At 37.2% G+C, this 19,192-nt stretch overlaps 1 protein-coding gene across 1 annotated transcript in view; it reads right to left on the bottom strand.

The window, feature by feature from the left end:
- The window catches only part of OXCT1 (3-oxoacid CoA-transferase 1), an 84,434-nt gene that overhangs the window by 24,171 nt on the left and 41,071 nt on the right, over positions 1-19,192 (bottom strand). Inside the window, exons 8-13 of the mRNA XM_056513220.1 lie at positions 14,676-14,783; positions 11,985-12,096; positions 11,425-11,519; positions 10,701-10,749; positions 7,470-7,542; positions 6,628-6,703 (exon numbers count right to left, since the gene is read on the bottom strand). Coding sequence (XP_056369195.1) covers positions 6,628-6,703; positions 7,470-7,542; positions 10,701-10,749; positions 11,425-11,519; positions 11,985-12,096; positions 14,676-14,783 — 513 coding nt within the window. The remainder of the gene's footprint in view (positions 1-6,627; positions 6,704-7,469; positions 7,543-10,700; positions 10,750-11,424; positions 11,520-11,984; positions 12,097-14,675; positions 14,784-19,192) is intronic.

The raw sequence follows: 19,192 nt of genomic DNA, 5'->3' as shown, positions 1-19,192 counted from the left end.
AACACACAGCAAAGCATGCAATAATTAAATTTTACCACCAGCATAATACTAGTCTCACTTGAAAATGATGGTTCCATATCGTAGTAACAGTTCTCACCACTAACCCACAGATCAGAAGTCCTTTGACATATGCTTGTATTTTTGAGACAGGCAGAATTTCTTCAGCTGCTCTCATTGTACAGAAAGCAGAGCTGCCACTCTTCCTACAGTGAAAATTTAAGAGTATGAATAAAATACCAATAGGGAGATCCTACTTTACTTCCATGAAGTCTGAAGAGAAATAAACACTAAGAAAATTGATAGAAAAAGCCCTCAAAAAGATGGAAGAAGTAGTGCCAACACAATACAGTCAGTTTCTTCTCTTTGGATGGAGAACTTTAGCAATGGTGATAATTTTGTTTTCCAAAGTCTCTACAGGGCTTTCAGGCACATGTTTTTTTGGAGATAAGCAGTAAGCTGATATATTACTGTAGGCGTAATTTCAAGATGTGCATCTGCAAAAACCTAATACATCTTCATACTAAACCAATGTCCCATTGAAAAGTAGATTTCCAAAAGGACTCTGGGTAATTGCAAGTCCCATCCTTTTCCTCTGTTAAACTACTGATGTAGCTCTACTCATGTCCTAGACGTCAGACAACCTGATATTACTACTGAGAGAAATCCAGTCATTGGGCATATTTAACCGGCATATTTTCTATTCATACAGATTTTAGTCCATTTGTGGTCCTTCACACATTTTCTAGTTAATAGGTAAAATACTTTTCTTGCAATGCTGTACAGCTTGAAACGAAACACTGAGTTTAATGCATTCAGTGTCACAGATATACTAGGAAAGTAAATAGACAATGTGTCTGGATTCAAACTTAAAATATGCCTTGTGCAAAGGCACGCCTACTCAAGCAAAGGGACAAACAGGCTGCAGTAGGGCTCCTCAGAGAAGACCCACAGTGCAGGGATGCATTCAGAGTCACGTGTCCTTTCTTCTTCCATCATTAAAATTAACAATTTTTGTATAAGAAAGACTCCTGGTATGGAGCCAGGTTTGGCACTACAAATAGTTAAAGGCAAAAATAAAACCCTCATGGAGACACAGAGCAGGCTGGTCTCTGCCAATTTACCTTTACATTTAAAACATCTTTACTAATGAGGTTAAAGTGTCCAAAACTGTGCAAAATATGTACTTTGAAGCTCTGTAAAAAAACTACCAATAAAATATAAAATTATATTCCTAATGCCTTAGGTAATACTAAGCTCTATGGACTGTAAATTAATAGATTTATTTTTGAATTTGAATGAGTTTTGTCATTTCTTCTTTTCAGATAATCTTCTTTGATAAAGCTTAGACTTTTTTTTGTAATTTTAATTCTTAATGTTTTAATCCTTTTGGTTTGGCTAGTCCATGTTAGAGCACTGAAATCTCACGCTGCTAAATCTAAAATACAAGGATTTTCTTTTTCCAAAGAATGATACAGATTTATGTATCCAAACTGCACCTCCTGCACAAATTACATCACTCTCTTCTTCACTTAATTAAATGCACTACCTTAGCAATCTAAACATGAATTTTAGACTCCAGTTGAAGAATATACAAAGCTAAAGTTTATTTTTTTTTTCTTTGTATTGTTTGTAGAGAATAGGCATGCTAAATAGTCAGGTGCTCTGAGGCTGCTGCATGTTAACTTCTGGACTCCAGGCTTTGAGCCTGTTGCTTTAGGAAACAGCCAGCTTCTTTTGCACCTTTGGATATATGCTGTCTGCCCTTGTGAACTTACTTAAATTCAGTTTATTCAACAGCCCTCAGTCCTCTTTGATGGTGGGTACTAAGTGCTGTATCTACACATCTCCTAAATACCTCCAGTGATGCTAACTCCACCACTTCCCTGGAGAGTGTAGTCCAATGCTTGACAATCTTTCTGGCGAGAAAAGTGCTCCTAATATCCAATCTAAACCTGCCCTGAAAAAAAACTTGAGGTGCTTTCCCCTTGTACTGTCAGTTGTTGGAAGAAGAGGCTGATTCCACCTGGGAATTTTCAGGGAATTGTAGAGAGTGGTAAGGTGATCCTGGAGCCTCCTTATTTCCAGGCTAAACACCCCTAGCGCCCTCAGCTGCTCCTCACAAGATTTGTGCTCCAGACCCTGCCCAAGTTCTGTCGCCCTTTTGTGGACACGCTCCAGCACCGCAAAGCCTTTCCAGACCTGGGCAGCTTTCCAGCCACTCTGCCCCAGCCTCTGGCACTGCCTGGGGTTGCTGTGATCCAGGCACAGGCCCTGCACTTGGCCTTGTTGAACCTCACACCACTGGCCTCAGCCATGATCCAGCCTGTGCAGATCCCTCTGCAGAGCCTTCCTGCCCAACAGCAAGATCAACACTCCCACACAGCTTGGTGTCGCCTGCAAACTGACTGAGGGTGCACTCAATGCTCTCATCCAGATCACCAATAAAGATATTAATCAGGGCAGTACTGAGCCCTGAGGAGCTCTACCAGTGACCAGCCCCAGAAGGATGTAACACTATTGAGCACCACTCCCTGGACCCAGCCACCCACAGCTCTTTACCCAGCCAACTGTTCCCCTAACCAAGCCATGAGCAGCCAGTTTGTCCAGAAAAATATTGTGGGAAATGATGTCAAAAGCTTTACCGAAGTCCAGGTAGACAACATACACAACCCTTCCACCCTACACTAAGCTGGACCATCCTGTCATGGAAGAAGATTGGTGTCTCAAGGAAGGAACTGCCTTTCCTAAACCCAACTATCTGATCCCCTGGTTGTCCCGTATGCCCTGAGTGATGGCACTCAGTATAATCTATTACATGATCTTCCCTGACACTGAGGTCAGGCTGACAGACCTGCAGCTCCCTCAATCCTCCTTCTGGCCCTTCCAAAGGGCATACAGGACAGGCATCGCACCTGCCAATTCCCAGTCATCTGGGACCTCCCCAGTTAACCAGGACTGCTGGAAAATGACAGGAAGTGTCTCAGTGAGCACATTCACCAGGTGCATTAGTACCTTGGGGTGGCTCCCATCTGGTCCCTAGACATGTTTGTCTATGTATGTGGCAGGTCAGACCAGTTCCCCTGAAGTGTGGAGGCTTTATTCTGCTCCCTGTGCCTGTTTTCCAGCTCAGAGGGCTCAGTACCTGGGGAACAGCTGATCTTACCATAAAAGACTAAGGCAAGCTTTTTCCATGTCTTTTGTCACTATGATTCCCTCTGCCTCCAATGAAGGATGGAGAAGCTCCTTAGCCCTTCTTTTGTTATTGATGTATTTATAGAAGGACTTTTTACTGTCTTCTATGGCAGTAGCCAAATTAAGTTGGACTTTGGCTCTTTTGATACTCACCCTACTTAACCTCATGACATCTTTGTAGTCTTCCTAAGTATGATACTTTCTCATTAATGATTTACTGCATATTTTTCCCCTGCAAGAAGTTTCTGCCTAGTGAAATCTGATGCCATGGACATTTCATCCATTTTGTGCTTTCAGATTCATCAACTTCCAGCTGCTGGGACCCTCCACTATTGTTTCAATAATTTTTCTGCTGGTACAGTGTATCAGCTGTATCAGTAGTTATATCAGGGTTGTTTAATGTTATGGGTTGTTCAGAAACGCTTACTAAAAAGACAGAGGTCTTGGTGTCACAGGGGAACATAGCAGAAGTTCTGGTATTTTGTTTTGATCTATGCTCAGCCCCTGACACACATCACAACAACAACATGGTTATGTGCCTTTTCTTGGGAAGGATGGGGAAAATAAAGCACTATTTTGTGCAAGCTGCAGCTGCAGTACTTCGTAGCAAACTTCTGCCCTTGCAGAAGGGCAGCAGAAACTGTTCCATAAATGCTTCTATTCTCAGGGTTTCAAAAAGTCAGTAGTTGAAAAGAACAGAAACAAAGCAAGTACATGCAGGGATATGTGCAGTCAATCCCACAACTTTTGAAAACACATGTGAGAGAACTAATGCTGCCACTCTATACATGCTGGGAAGCCACCCTGCTGGCAGCAATCTCGGATACTGAGACACACAGATAGGTCACAAGTGTCCTGCACCCATGAAATGAAATATGGCTCCATTCAGCTGCAACCAGCAGCCATGGAATATCTATTCTGGCTTATCTGCCCTACTCCATGACCATGACCCCTGTGTTTCTCCTAAAACTTCTCTCGGCCAGCTTGTCACAACTGCATTCTGTTCCCAGGGGATTCACAGAAATTTTCCTCCTTCTCCTTTCCCTCTTCAGAAACCCTCTTGTCAGTTGGAGAAATACCAAAGGGAGGAAGACAAAGAGCCATTACGTAGTAGTGCTTAATGGAATAAAATTACCAATAAATGTCAGTATTTAGGAAGTAACTTCTGCCTAAGCAAACAGCATTGTTTACTGCATGTGCTTAAAATATTCACACCCTCTTCTTCCTTTACTCACGGGATTTTTCTCTCCATTAAAACTCAGCAGATAAGAGCAAAGAAAGGGCAGTAATTACTGCAATGAGACTTCCTCAGCTCACTTCCTAATAATAAGTGCAAGTAAACACATACATGCACACACTAGGGCTCAAGTGTTATCAAGCTCTTATGGAACAGAAGGGACTGCTTCATAATGGTACTTGCTCAAAACATACAGAGCTATCATTTGCCTCTGAAATAATGGCAAATACTATCAATACAAGAATCTAAAAGCTACAGTGTATAAGAAGTATTTAACCAAAATCAAATGAAAGTGAAAAATGTTAGAACAAAATAGAGCTTGAAATTTCCTTACACTATGAGTTTTCAGCAAAGTCAATCTTTGTTTCACCCACACACAAATCTTTTGACTAAAAAAGAAACACATCTTGCTCATAATTAAATTTAACTGACAATAATATATCATCTTATTTACAGGAAAAGCGGGAAGATCTGTATATCCATGGGCTGTTAATCCCATTTAAAAAATCTGTACTGTAGAATAGTAGTAACACATCAATAAAGTAGATTAAGAATCATCCATCCAACAGATCTTCATAGAAGTAACAAAAGAGAAATTATTGCTGCTTGAAAAGGCTCCTGGTTGGATTTACGAAGTGTCACTGGCAAATTTACTCACAAGTAAATACAAACTCACTGCAGAGGAAATTTGCAAACAGACAAAGATTAGTAAGAGGGGAAAATGAAGACAGCAAAAAGTTATGAGGATCCATCTGATGTATACTGCAGTATGTAGTAACAAGATATATCTCAAACTTAGCAAAAAGTCACAGTATTGAAAGTTGTATTTTATACTTTCCTGTTCTGAAAACATACCTGCTATTCATAATTTTGGGGTTGAATAGAACTGAGAGGCAAATTGACAGGTAAAATTAGCAATATCAAATATAAAAAATAAACATCTCGCTATATATGAATGCAAAACTAAAATTGCTAACTTTTAGAGAACATAAGGCACTGAGGGAAGAACATGAAAATCTGCACCATTTTGAGAAAGATTACAATCAATCTTAGTGTCAATGTTTCAAGAAATGCATGCTTAAATGAATCTTTTTATTAGTACAAAATGCTGTCTTCATCGTTTGATAGTTCAGATCTTAAAAGGTGCATTTCAACCTAGCCATAACCCTTCTCACTCCCCACAATTACTCACACAGACGCTTGGACCAGCCCTTCACGTAACCCTTTCTCCCACATCTGCTTGTATGGCTCCCATGTCAGACTGTACCCTCTCAATAAAAGCACCTTATGCTCCAGCCACTGATCCATGACTTCCATGCTCAAAGGTCTGCTGTAGAAGTCACAGACTGCTGGGTTCAACTAAAGCTTCTGCAAGACACAAGAACCTGCATTTGGGTTTTTGTCCACTTCTAATCGTCTTTTAGTTTCCCAAGGCCTTTAACACTGTTCAGGCAGATACAAATATATCTCATTACTTTAAACAAGGCGAATAAGAAAATTTGCTTCTAGACACCTCTGATACAAAACATACCTCAAAGCACCATATTGAAAGCCATTGAAAATATCAAAGTTGTCAACAGTATGAAAGTTACTAATGTTTAATGTTAGAACACAAAGTTCAAAGAATGGCTAAATGTTATCAGCTGATTAAACAATGCTGGAATTAGCTTATATTTCTATCACTGAAACCTGAAGGTCTGTTTGGCTAAATGCAGTATTATTGTTTCTTTCTTAATGTATTTCAAAGAGTAATGCTGCAATCTTTTGACAGAAACACAGAAAAATAATGCAGGCTCTTTTTATAATTTTTTATTAACTACATGCTGGTATACACTTCCCTTCAACTCACTGCTCCAGGTATAACCATACAAAAGTCGTTACTGTCAAGAAAAAGCATCAGCCCTCAGGCAAAAAAAAATTACATTGGGAAGGCATGGACATAAAAGGCAGGAAAAAAGGCTTATTAAATAATATTTTGCTTTTCACAATGCACAAACATAATTTTAAAACGCTAACTTTTGATAACGGATTGCTTGGTGCCAGCAGTATGCAGGAAAAATACACATATCCTCTATTTTAATACTTTTAGCTTCACAACCGCCCATTTTACTTCTGCCCTTTTTCCTTTACCTGGTCCTCAGCTACATTTTTGTTATTCTAAACAGAGTACACTGACAGTAGTTCAAAAACCTACTTACAGGAATCATCCAGTTGGCCAGGTCACCGTACTTAGACACCTGCATAGCTCCAAGCATTGTCAAATCAACATGGCCTCTGGTAATAGAAAGTGTGTAATTAGCATATTATGTTAAGTAACAGCCCACAAAACTTAATAAGCTTTTGTTCATTCTCATTATATCAATTTAAAAATGGTGGCATATGACAAAGGTAGCAACCATTTGTCACACACGTAGTTGCGTGTTTTCCCCCCACTAGATGTATCACTGATGCAAATGTCTCTTTATGCTTACTGAGCCTCAAATATGTTCCTACTTTTGTCTGGTTTGGTTAATTGCATGTGCAGTCAATCATCTCTGAACTCCTACTTTTTAGTGCACTCCTTAACATATTTACATGCACCCATTATCTTTTCAGAGCCATTAGGATTTAGTGTTTGTTTGCATCCAACCTCTTTTCTGAAAAACAAATAAAAGACAGGTGCAGACGTTGAATTTCCATTAAGGAGGTGGAATGAGGATCACAGTTGCAAGCTGAGCAAAGAAAATATCCTAAGTGCAAGTACAGATTAGATACTTGGAAATGACCAAAAAATAGTTGTTAAAACATCGTTATAAATGTGTTTACAGATGGCCAGGTGGTGGTAGGCACAAACATTACCATGGTATCTATTAGCTCAGTGTTTTTTTATTTCCAATAGCTAGACCTAAACCCTCTATAAACTATCACTGAATAAGTCCATGATAATTTCGCAGGTTGTTAAATGCTAACCACATTTGGAAGAAATACTAATGAGTTCAGCCACTGACGCAGTTTATTCTTTTCCTATTTCAAAAAGACCAGAGTTAGTGTTGCTACATACCCTCTTATCATTGCAAATGATTCATCACTAGAGAAATAGGAAGAACCTGGAAGAACAGTGACTGTCTCCTTACCTGTAAAAGAAATAAGATACAGGATGCATTTTATTTTTTTAACAAATGAAGTCACAGCTATTTACCAAGAAAAAAGACATTTTATCAAATTCCTTTGGATTCAGTACAGCTACAGACCTGATTACACTTACTACGTCACATGTAAACCTAATCAATCCTATTGAATTGTGAAGCAGTTTGTTAGAGTTTCTAATGATAGGATTGCCTGCTATTTGACCACCAGCAGTTCCAGGCATCACGAACACTGGAGTGTGAAATATCTATGGACTTTAGCTTTCTGCTCCATTCACAGAAAAAGTGAGGAGTAACTGTTTTTTGAAAGAGAGAAAAATAAAGTCTTCAGGACACAGAGAGGCTGCAAAGAAAAGCAAGCAGGTCAGATTGGACAGTTTATAGTTCTAATGATGAAAAATACAAAAACAAAAAAAAAGACAGGTCTAGTCTATTCTTGCTTTTTAAAAGCGCATGAGAAAATGTGCTTCTGTGTGTGCTGCACTGTTCTCTGAACAATGCTTGAGTCAAGCAATGGAGCACACCTGAAAGTGTCTTATTTTGGCACTGTTCAGGGCCCTTTTCTTCCTCTTCTGCCTGCTCTTTGAATCAGTCTAAGCAACAAACATTCACACAGAGTGCCTCTGAAAAGGCAGAAGAAACACAGATTAAGGTAAAATTATAAAACAAGTATGGCAAATTTGAGAGAAAAAAACCAAACTGAAATATTTTGGAGACATTTGACATAATGAAGAAACAGCGTTAACAACAAAGGGGAGTATCATTAAAGAGTTTCCAGAAAACAGAGGAAAAAAGACAATGAGATTAACTAAGAGAAAGAGAAAAGGGAAAGAAACGGAGCATGAAACTTAACATAGATATCTAAGATACGCGTTTTAATTGAACTGATCTGAAGTATATTTTATGCCACTTGTATGGAAATTAAATAGAATAGTATCGAATTAAGGTCATTCAAGTGGTCTTGCACACTTCTCAAGAATTCATCGTGCTACATCCAGACCTGCTGAGACAGACGGAATTATCTTCCCCTACAGGGCACCCACCCAAGGCAGTGAGAGAGAAAACAGGTTTTGCAGGCAGCAACATGGAGAGAGAAGCCTGGATAAAGTGACAAGGTACTGATGAGAAGAAAGACACAAAGGCTTAGGACCACAAAATAATGTAAAAAGAGCACCACATTACTCACTTCTTAAAATGCCCTCAGGAGGTCAGTTCTTTTAAATATTTCTGCTGTAATACCAAGTAGTCTACCTTTCAGTTGCAGTCAAGATATACTTCATGTGAGACATTAGGAAAATAGGACAAACAGAAAAAAACCGTACCTATTTCAGAGCAACACAATTACAATTGCAGAGAGAAATTTCGCAAAAGCCCAAGCTAAGAATATATGTTAAAAACTTTAAACTGGACTTAGGGGCTAAGGTTGGATCATTCCAGTTAATGAATGAGAACAAATTTAATTTCTGTTCCTCTGCCATTTAGCTTTTGTTTTCTTCACATGGTTTTACAAATTTGATTGGAAAGCAGATAGAATGGTCCTAATCCAACCATGTGAATGTTTCAGCAATTATAGTAATAATTATTTTGGTGGTAGGTCTGATGCTTGTCTATCCCATGTCCTGTTTACTGCAGTTTCAGAGGGACATATGAAGATGCTTAACACTGAATTAACATTACTACAATAATCTTATTTTCATGTTGCATTCTGACCTGCCATGTTAGCTTCATCCCTTCCAGATTAACTCTTAAAAAATATTTATTAGCTATTAAGATCATCTTTTCATCAATTCAAGATCATCTCAATTTCCATGTTAAAGCACAACATTTCCAGAGAATTTATGACGTTCTTGGATACTTTTTCTTTGTCATTCTGTTAATATGTTCATTTGTCATACGCACCCATATTAAAACTTAAGTTCTAATGCGCATGCATATAATTTCACTCTTAATATATTTTTCTTCTAAATTTTTTTTTCAATCATTCCTCTGACATATTCCTTCGTGCAGTTCTTGAAACAATTGCATATATACTGGTGAAATGCTGGACTTGATTCTTAAATAATTTTTTATTTCAAATCAGAAAATGGCCTCAAATAACTCAACATTTAAAATATACTAACAGAGGCAATTACCTAGCACCATGATAAGTATAATTTAGCTGAACCAAGCAGCAAATGTTTCAAGTCAGTGCTGGACTGATACTAAATTAAAATTATTTTATGTCAGTGCTTTATCTCCTTTGACTTTTCAAGTTTAATTGCACTTGGTAACAGTCATTGAGAAAGGTACTGTCTGTATAGACACCTATGTAGACACCTATACGTGTATTTGTATCTATGCATGTGTATACTTGTAAAAAAAAAAATTAAATGTGTATATTTTCCATATGAAAAAAACAAGTCTAAAATGTCAGGTCTACAACCTATACCATTAATATCAATAACAAAGTTACAAAGCCTACTTCTGTTTGTCATAGTGCAATATTTAAGTGTATTTTTACATGGAGACAGAATGTACACAGGCACAACTTTTTCATGGAAAAAACAGAGATCAAACAGGTGCACTAAATCATAAGAAACTTACATTTTTATATTCAACAGCATCTTCTGAGGTGAAATGCCCCAAAACAGCTGGGCAACAACAGCATGTGAGAACTACCATTCCCTGATAAAAGTGGTAAAAGCAGCCACCCACAGCAGTGTCCTCGTGTGCCAGGTGCCAGCCGGGCAGCTCCTTCCCCCTGCCTTGGCTACCACTCCTACTCTGAATGCAAATGAATTATATTCCTGGCTGTGAATAAACCAGGCCATTATACACAGGATGTTTTAAAACATGTCCCAAGCATAAATCATTGAAAACAATTTTCTAGAAGACTCAAGGTGAAAAGTGGCAGGAAAACAAACCCATATTCCCTTACAGGCTGCACAAAGCAATCTCAATTCTGAAAAGGATTATTTCATAATTCACTGGTGGGCCTGGAAGAGAGTCTCTCCCTGAAGAAGACTATCACTTAAAAGAAGACAAATACATTAATATTTATTATCAAATAACACAGGAGTCTAGGTTCAAATACTGTATCAAAAGAAAATGTTTAAATTAACATGGTTAGTCATTTTCCATTAATTAAATTTAATTAAAGTATTTACCTGCATTAATCAGATCTGGATCTACTTCATTTTCAAGTGGATAAGGACCCTGACAACAATACAGATGTATGTCAAGCTTTATAATAAAATGCCTTTCAAATACAATTAATAATTGCCATATTATTTCTAATGCTAATTACAAAAAACATATAATGGCAGACATGCATTTTTTAATATATTTTTAAACAGAATTCTAATTTTATCAGAAAAAAATCCTGACATTACAAGTCACAATTTATATCACGTAACATATCAGGGCTGATGGACATGTTGTTCAAGGACCTTAAAATTACTAAATACCATAAAGCAAGAGGTTTGTTTGATTTAGGTTTCTTTTTGTTCTTAACCAAAGAGACAGATACTTTTCAGAAAAAGGTCATAACTACAACCTCATAAAGCCATACAAGAGTAAAAATAATATTTTCTTTAAGCTTTATTTAAAATTATGTTTGCTAAGGTTCACAGTGCCTGGTCTTGCAAATTCCTGATGGTTTTGAGTCCAGAAACACATGTTCTTAAGGACATCCTTAGCAAAGTAGCACCATAACCATAAAATGAGCATTTCCTAAAAAACTTCCCTGCAGCACAGTGAGAATATTATGATGACATAATATAGCACATATATTTTCAGTAATATAATAATGAAGTTGGAGGTGCGCAGGATATAAAACCCAGCCACAGCAAAATAAAAACATTATAATAACTAACCAAGATATATTCTTACCAAACCCAGGACTCCATTTTCACTCTGTAAGTGAACAGTTATGTCTGGACTGATGAAGTTACTGGCCAGCAATGGGATTCCAATACCCAGATTAGCTGAAAAGAAGTGGTTAAGGCAGAAATACTTCCTGTAAACAAGCAAATTTCTAAAAATTACTATTATACCAAGAGTAGATTAGAACTATCCCCTTCACAACCACTTTTATTTTTACTTAGATACCTTAGATTTGTGCTGAATGATTTTGCCTTGGACTGTCTAATTGCTTTCTGTCAATTTTTTACATGGCAAAAAAATTGACAGTACAAATAAAGTTTCTTTTCGAACTTTTCCAAGAAATCCTTGCAACACATTCAACTGCTAGACAAGCTACTAGACACAAAAACTCCATGCATTTCTTGTCTTAGCATCTCTTCTATTTCAATTGAGTATTAATAAAATGAGATAATCACATGGTCCAATAAAGACAATAAGCACGTTAATCGACTTGTTCTAACCAAACCAGATGGGTTTCATATTCTAGTCAGCAATCACTTGAACCAATAGCAAGAGCTGAAGGATACCATACATTCCATCCTCAAACTCTAAGGCAGCCCGTTTGATGATCCTCTCCCTCACATTGTCTCCTTTTTTTTGTTTGGCTGTTGAGTCTTCAGGCTTTCTGATTGATAAGCGCTGCAAAATAAGAAGTAATCATAAGTAAAGATTAGAATCCAGATTCTTGCTTCTCAAGACACAAAAGCTTGATTTGTGATTGCACTGAGATACTTGGTCTAAGAATAAAGTTATTTATTCATCTTCTATAAAAAAAAGCAACCTTTTATTTTATGCATTCGAGCTTAGCTAAGCCAATGGAGTCATCAAATATCACCAATGACAGCCTTATAGCAAAATATTATTTCTTTTTCTGTATTGCCAAGCCTGATACATAGAGAATTGCTGAAGAAGGCACCAAGCATAAGTGCAAATACTAGCAAGTCTGAGATTCATTACCCCAGAGACACCTTAATAGATTCATAAAATGTCAGCTGAAAATACAAATACTGCTCTCTTTCTTCATTCATTCAATTCAATGAGCTATTCTAGATTTATAAGGATAAGATAGACAAATACCATTCATCTAAAGATACTGGGAGCTAAGAATCAGAATTTTCAAACATAACTCTCTAAAATCTTACACACCCCATGAAGTTGTTTCCTGATATTTTCTCATCTTTAGTTCATGTTTTGTAAATCACATGTAGGTGAAAATGCCATGGCATTCAAGAAGTTCATAACATCCTTCTTTTAAATTATTGTCTACATAGATTATGTTCTTTGCACATCTCTCCTATGCATATAAAATCCCTCTGGGAAACATCATGTCCTGCACCTCCATATGTCTTCATATCCTCTCCTACTTCAGGCAACAATTAACAGATCAGAAAAAATTATCCTGTTACTTTTCATCTCCACAAAAGAATTTTTGCAGAGTCACTTTCCCCTTAGGCAGTCAGAAACAGTCAGTATCAATCCTCTTGCATTTCCCATCAACTTCCTTTTCTTGCCTTGGCTATTTTCCCTAGAATTGCTTCACTTGTGGATTATGGATAAAGTAAGAACAATTACTGAGGGTTTCTACAGAGCAAAGAGAAGGCTGAATAGAAATTACAGCTGGCTCTAGAGAGACCACTTCTGAGCCATGTTAGGCAGGAACTGCTATTTAAAGTCAGTAAGAATTATGACAGACTAGCTTCTTTTTATTTCTTATATTCCTCACCTTCTCTCACCACTTACCATAATCAATGTTTTTTTGTGTACAGCCAGCTCATTTATAAAATTTAATGGAAGAGTAAATAAATCTGGCATTTCCTTCCTATACCTATACCTAGTGAGAGGTGCCATTACCAGAATTGCATAATTGAAATGAATCTCTGTTACAATTTTCCTTGGTAGTTTTATAGTAGCTTTCTTCCTCACCCCTGCCTCACCTTTTTTCTGAAGCATATAGGGAAGGGGACAGATGACTAGGTAGGTATTCACCAGGTATTCAGTAGGTATTGACTAAATAGGTATTCACTTATGCAGCCAAAATGCAGCAGAAGTAATAATTTAATAAATGAAAAAAATATTTCTGTCACAAAAGGTAAAAAAGCTTTTCTGGGAGATAATGCAGCCATTTAGAAGAAGAAAACAGGCCATTAATTACAATCTAACCCAACACAACCATAGGGGGAAAAAAAAAAAAGGTTTGACACATCTGTTTGCGGTCAAGAAACATGTAACATGCTTTTACAGAATGAACAGATGGAATAATAATAAAAAAAAAAAAAGCTTCTTAACCTTAGCATCCACAAAGGAGAATGCTCAGAGAAAAGGTCTTGTACAACTTCCTAGGTCTTTGTGACTTGATTTTAATAACAGAAGTTTAATTATTACAATTCCTTTCTGCAGTTTTTCCTCACTGATTTTTTTCCTTGTGTCATATATCTTCCATTCTACCAGCTTTTCTAATGACATTTTGAACAACTTCCACCTCCAGGGTATGGAAACAGAAAAGAAATACAGAATTTTCAACTGCACTTTAAAAGCATTGTCACATCACAAAAATGAATATAGGGACATAGCCTGAGTGTGGCAAAGCCACAGAAAGAACAAAGAACAATTACATAATCATAATTTTCTTGGGTGTTTTCAGAGGTGGAACACTATTGCAGCAATTGTAATAGCTATTGATATCTTTTATTCAGACCAGAAAGTCCACCAGTTAAAAAAGTTCCTGATAAAAAAAAGGAACAAAGGTTTCCAAGACCTTTGCAACGTAATTCAATGCATGGCACAAAAGGGGCTGAGGCTGGCCCCACGTGCCCACATTAAAAGCTTCCCAGTGAAAAAGAAGGTATCCATTTGTCAAAGTCAGATCCTTATCTAGGTATTCCTCTTGTTTTGTCTACAGCAGGTGAACTGAGAGAGGGAAGCGAAATTTAGTAGCATTTTCCACTAGATTTTCAACTGCAGTGAAGTCATCCACAGCTACAGGCAGTTGCTCTAAATTATTCAGGAACTGAACCATTGAGTCTGAGGTGAAAGAAAGAAGGCTCAATCCTCAGGCCCCCATAAGTACCTATCTAAGCTCCAGTTTTTAGCAAAACTTGATGGGTCTTTTTCACACTATTTTCTCAGTGCTATGACTTGGTGGCTAGACTAAAAATCATGCCAATTTTAAAAACATCCCAATCTGAAATATGTTGTGGCTGAGAACCTCAGCTACTTACTTCAATTCTCTTCTCAAACTTCTCTCCTTGTAACAGACGATCAACATAGATTTTGGGAACATGAATGTCTTCTGGAGCAAATGCTCCTATATCAACAATTTCTTCTACCTACAGAGTTAAAGGGAAAAGAGAAAATATTTAGAAAAAAAAATTAGGGGTTTTAATACCAATGAAGTTTTGAAATGAAACATTAAATATACAGCAGGTCACGTCAAGAAAACCAAGGAATGGGACAAAATAGATAGTCTTTAAAACAGATTAACTCAGATGCTGATTTGTCCTCTTCTTTCAAAGTATATTTCTTCATACAAATTGAAGATAAGTTATGTTTTAACAGGTCTATTTTTACGGCCAGCTTGAAGAAATATACTGTATACAGTTACATCAGAGTTGTTTGTAACCACAAAAAATTTCTGCCCAAACAGAGGAAAACAATATGCTCTACAATAGAGCATAGGCAGAAGTATTAATTTAGAGGATACAAACACATAAGCTGAAAAATTTTCCATTGTGTACTCAAAACTATAATAGAAAACATTTGAACTGTAATAATGGATTGTAAGAAAGAAGATAAAAGATGAAGATTGAGAAGTCTTTACAGTTTGTGAAACAGACATCCAGCACAAAATGACACTCATCCACAGGTAGTACATTTGAAATGTCACCTATCAGGAGCACCACAGGCAATAGAGGTTTCCTTCCTTCTAGGCCTGAGTTGGGAGTGATCCTGTTAGAGACTCTGCTATAGACAGATACCTGCAACACAGACCTTCAGCCATGGCTGGAGCTTTCCCTGACAAGTCTGAGCTACACAGAGCAAATCTCACTCTGCCACAAAAAAGAGACCAATATTAGTGTTGTTGCAGTCGCATCCAGCCACAGGGAAAACATGCAATGTTAGAGCAACAGTCAAAGGTAACCTACAACAAGCTGCTACACAGGACATAACAATGTACTCAAAGATTAAAAGACATTTTCCAAACTTCTTTATCACCAGGGATTCATTAAACTCTTAGAGATGTCCAAAGTCTAATAAGCTCAAAACAAGACCTGGGGTATGGTAAGGGTAAATCTCATAACATCTGTCACCAGTGAATCAACATTAGAGAGTTTAAAACTCAATTTGACATCCTACTGGACAATATGATCAATACTAAAATCTATAGTACATCTGATGGACAATTACCCTCCTACTGTGCCTTGAAATGTGGCAATAAACAAAGAAATCAACCAATCCACCCTAAAGAAGGAGAGGGAGAAGAAAAATTTAAAAACTGAAAATCAGAGGATCAGGTGTAGATGATCCCTAAAAAAGGCCCTGGGTTAAAGAGATAGAAAGGATGTGCTGTGAAATCTGCAAGGCAAACATCCTAAGCAAAAGGCAATAACAGCTACAGCAACACCAGTCTCAGTGCTCATGGAGAGCACCACATCCAGAAAGCCTTTACCCACAATATAAGGAGAGACAATCAAATCAGGATCTTGAAAATTCTGCTGTGGGTATTCATGAAAAAATGCTAGTTTCATCCATCACACTTGAAGTTTCTAATTTTATACTCTCATTTTAAGATTTATATGGAGACCAGGTCAAACACAGGTAAAATTAAAAAGCCCTGAAGCACACAGCTGGACTTTTGGTGCAGTGACTACTGTCAGAACATCCTCAAAAGGGAGGAGAAGCAAGAGACAAGACTTTCCAATGAAGCAATAGGCAAGCAGATGATCTGCTACCAGCAGAATTCCCAAATTCACCCTTTCTAATTAAATTTGCCTTCACTTATCAGATGGAAAATTAGGCCTGGGGAATACTAATGGCTCCTGATTTGAACTTTCTGACAGAATAACTGCATTTATTTGCTGCAGCAGCTGAGATTATAGAACCAAAATCTTGGCACAATTCAGCAAACTCGAACAGAATTAGGCTGTCAGAAAACTTGACACACTGAGTCTCTCCCCCCACAGAATATAGAGAATAAATTATTCATCCAACAATAAATTGTTGGATTTTGTTATCAGTCATGCCATTCCGCTAATTGGTTTGTATTTTGTCTCTTGGGACACAGCAGTCAGCCTGATAGTTTTACTCTATTATTTCCAAATATTATTTTAAATGAATATAACACTGCAAACTGTATTTTGTCCTAGGGATTTCAGGTAAGTATCCCTGATGACTGGGACACCTTTCCATGTTCTACCATTATGTGGAATAAGCATCAAATGTAACTAAAGTTAAATATGTTCAAATATCTCTACAGCAGAAAAGAGGAATTTTGGAAAGGGATTAAGAATTTGCATGTGATATATGAAAAATTAACTGTCTTCCAGTTTACACAGAGAAGGGAGAATTCACTAGGAGGAAGTACAAAGGGCATCTGAGTGCTCCAGGTCTCTCTCCCAGGGAACTGGGTGATGAGGCATGGTACATAGGCTGTCTGCCATCAGCACTGCCAGGGATGGAGCTGTGCCAGCTGAAGCGACCCTAGAAAATCTGACTGCTATGGGAATCAGCACCTTAGTGCCTGTGACCACCACAAGGCATTGTCCGAGTGTCTTCCTAGACAAGAATGATTCTGCAAATTTAACAGTCTCATCACTAGGTGTATTCACTTCCCTTTCAGGTTTCATATTTCTTTATGAGTCGGCTCTGTAACACCTCTGCAGACGAAGCCTCAAGGAGAAAGGCAGGAGTGCATCCATATTAATAATTCAAAGGATGTGTGTGAGTTTTTCTCCTGCTCTGATCTCATCTTACCTAAGCTTCTGTTCTTTCTTTTCTGTACTCACCCTGCCTCAGGCTTTATTTTGTAACATACAGAAGAATCTTTGTAAACATCAAAAATCATTATGTCATCTCACCCAAGAGACATCAAGTCTGACAAGGCATAGAGAGGGAACTAATCAGGGCAGACCACCTCCTGTACTCTCTGTAATTAGAAAATCAAAATCCTTTTATAATGCCTTGATGATCTTAAATCATCATTTCATCAAAGTGCGAAAAGACAAAAAATGTTTACGTTTTTCTAAAATGTAACCTTGGGAGACCACAGGGGCTGACTTCCTGCTTCTGGGAAGGCTCTGATGCCTGATTCAAAAATCCTTTCATTGTTTCAAGAGTTTCACAGTATTGGAGGTTTTTTCCTGGGTATAGTGCTCTTGCAGATCTTCCGTCATTGCTGACAGTGGAAGGAGGATGAATGAATTCAGTCATTTCTGTACACTGGTTTATCTGTAAGTACACCCAGAACATCAAAGCCGTTCTCCACTATGATTCACAACAGCCTTCTGTCATTCCTTTTGGTATCAACACTCACAGAGGCAGTGGCCATTTGCTTTACAATAACACTTCCTTCTGTAATTTACATCTACTTTTCCTTTGTAAAGCAATTTGAATTCCTTTTCATTACAGAAATTCAGCTATTATTCTAGTTTTGTTTCAGAATTTCTGAAGGATTCCAGAGAAAAAAAGGGAACCTTGATAGTTATGGACTTCCAGTAACAAAAATTAAAAACTATGGTTCCTTACCAGTAAAACAACAAACTATTCATGCCAAGATACTCAAAAATAAAAAAACCTCTGTTTCAAAATGTTCCTTTTATCTATTTCTGCAGCCTAATTATATGCTTTATTATATGCTAAATGTTTTCAGCTGTTTTAGTTTTAAATCTCAGTTTTCACAAAACTAAACTATAACCAGAAATTACAATATAACTCCTTATTACAGAAAAAAAAAATCAAAACCATGTGCTTATGAAAGAAAGAAAGAAAGCGATGGGGGAGAATCAGAGCCTAACAATCCTATGAATTTTTAAGTAGCTTATTTTTACACTAACTTTTTTAAATCTCCCTATCACTGTCTTAATTATCTTAGTTCACTTCAGTTCTTCAAACTGAAATAATGATAATTCCTAGCAGAATGCTAGTAAAATAAGACATTACAGTCAGTTAAATGTCCAAGACAACAAGAGGAATGAAATAAAATTTAGCCATTTAGATGCTTAAGACAAACTCATCAGTACATATCTTCAGTTTACTACTGGAACAGTCAGGATGTAACAGCAAAATTCATTATAACAAAAAAATCTTTTGAGAAAACTTAAAACAGAGAGTAAGAGCTATAGGAATAAATTTTATGTATCTGCATTTAAGGTCAGAGAAACTGTGATCAGCCATTCATGACGGTTAATGACAAACAAGAGGGGGAAAAACAGTTAATATTAATTGTTTAGACTAAATTTCTCAAAAAGCTTTGATATCTTAAAACTGTGAAATACACTCTGAAAACAGTTCACTAGAAATTAAGAACAAACTATACAAACTTTCTTAACTACAGAAAAAAGCAAAGCAGGTTACTGAGTACTGCAAGCAGGGAAATGAAATAGAGGATCCTCTGAGTTCAATTCTTTCCTTTTGTAAGATCAGATAGACCATGAAATTTCTATTCCTGTCAAAATTCTACAGCAATGGAATGTCAGCCAGTCAATATCCATCCCGAAAAAGAGACTTATATAACTTTAAA

This window comes from Oenanthe melanoleuca, chromosome Z (assembly GCF_029582105.1).
Source record: "Oenanthe melanoleuca isolate GR-GAL-2019-014 chromosome Z, OMel1.0, whole genome shotgun sequence".
Classification (NCBI taxonomy): Eukaryota; Metazoa; Chordata; class Aves; order Passeriformes; family Muscicapidae; genus Oenanthe; species Oenanthe melanoleuca.
This window is presented reverse-complemented; position numbering and strand designations above follow the sequence as displayed.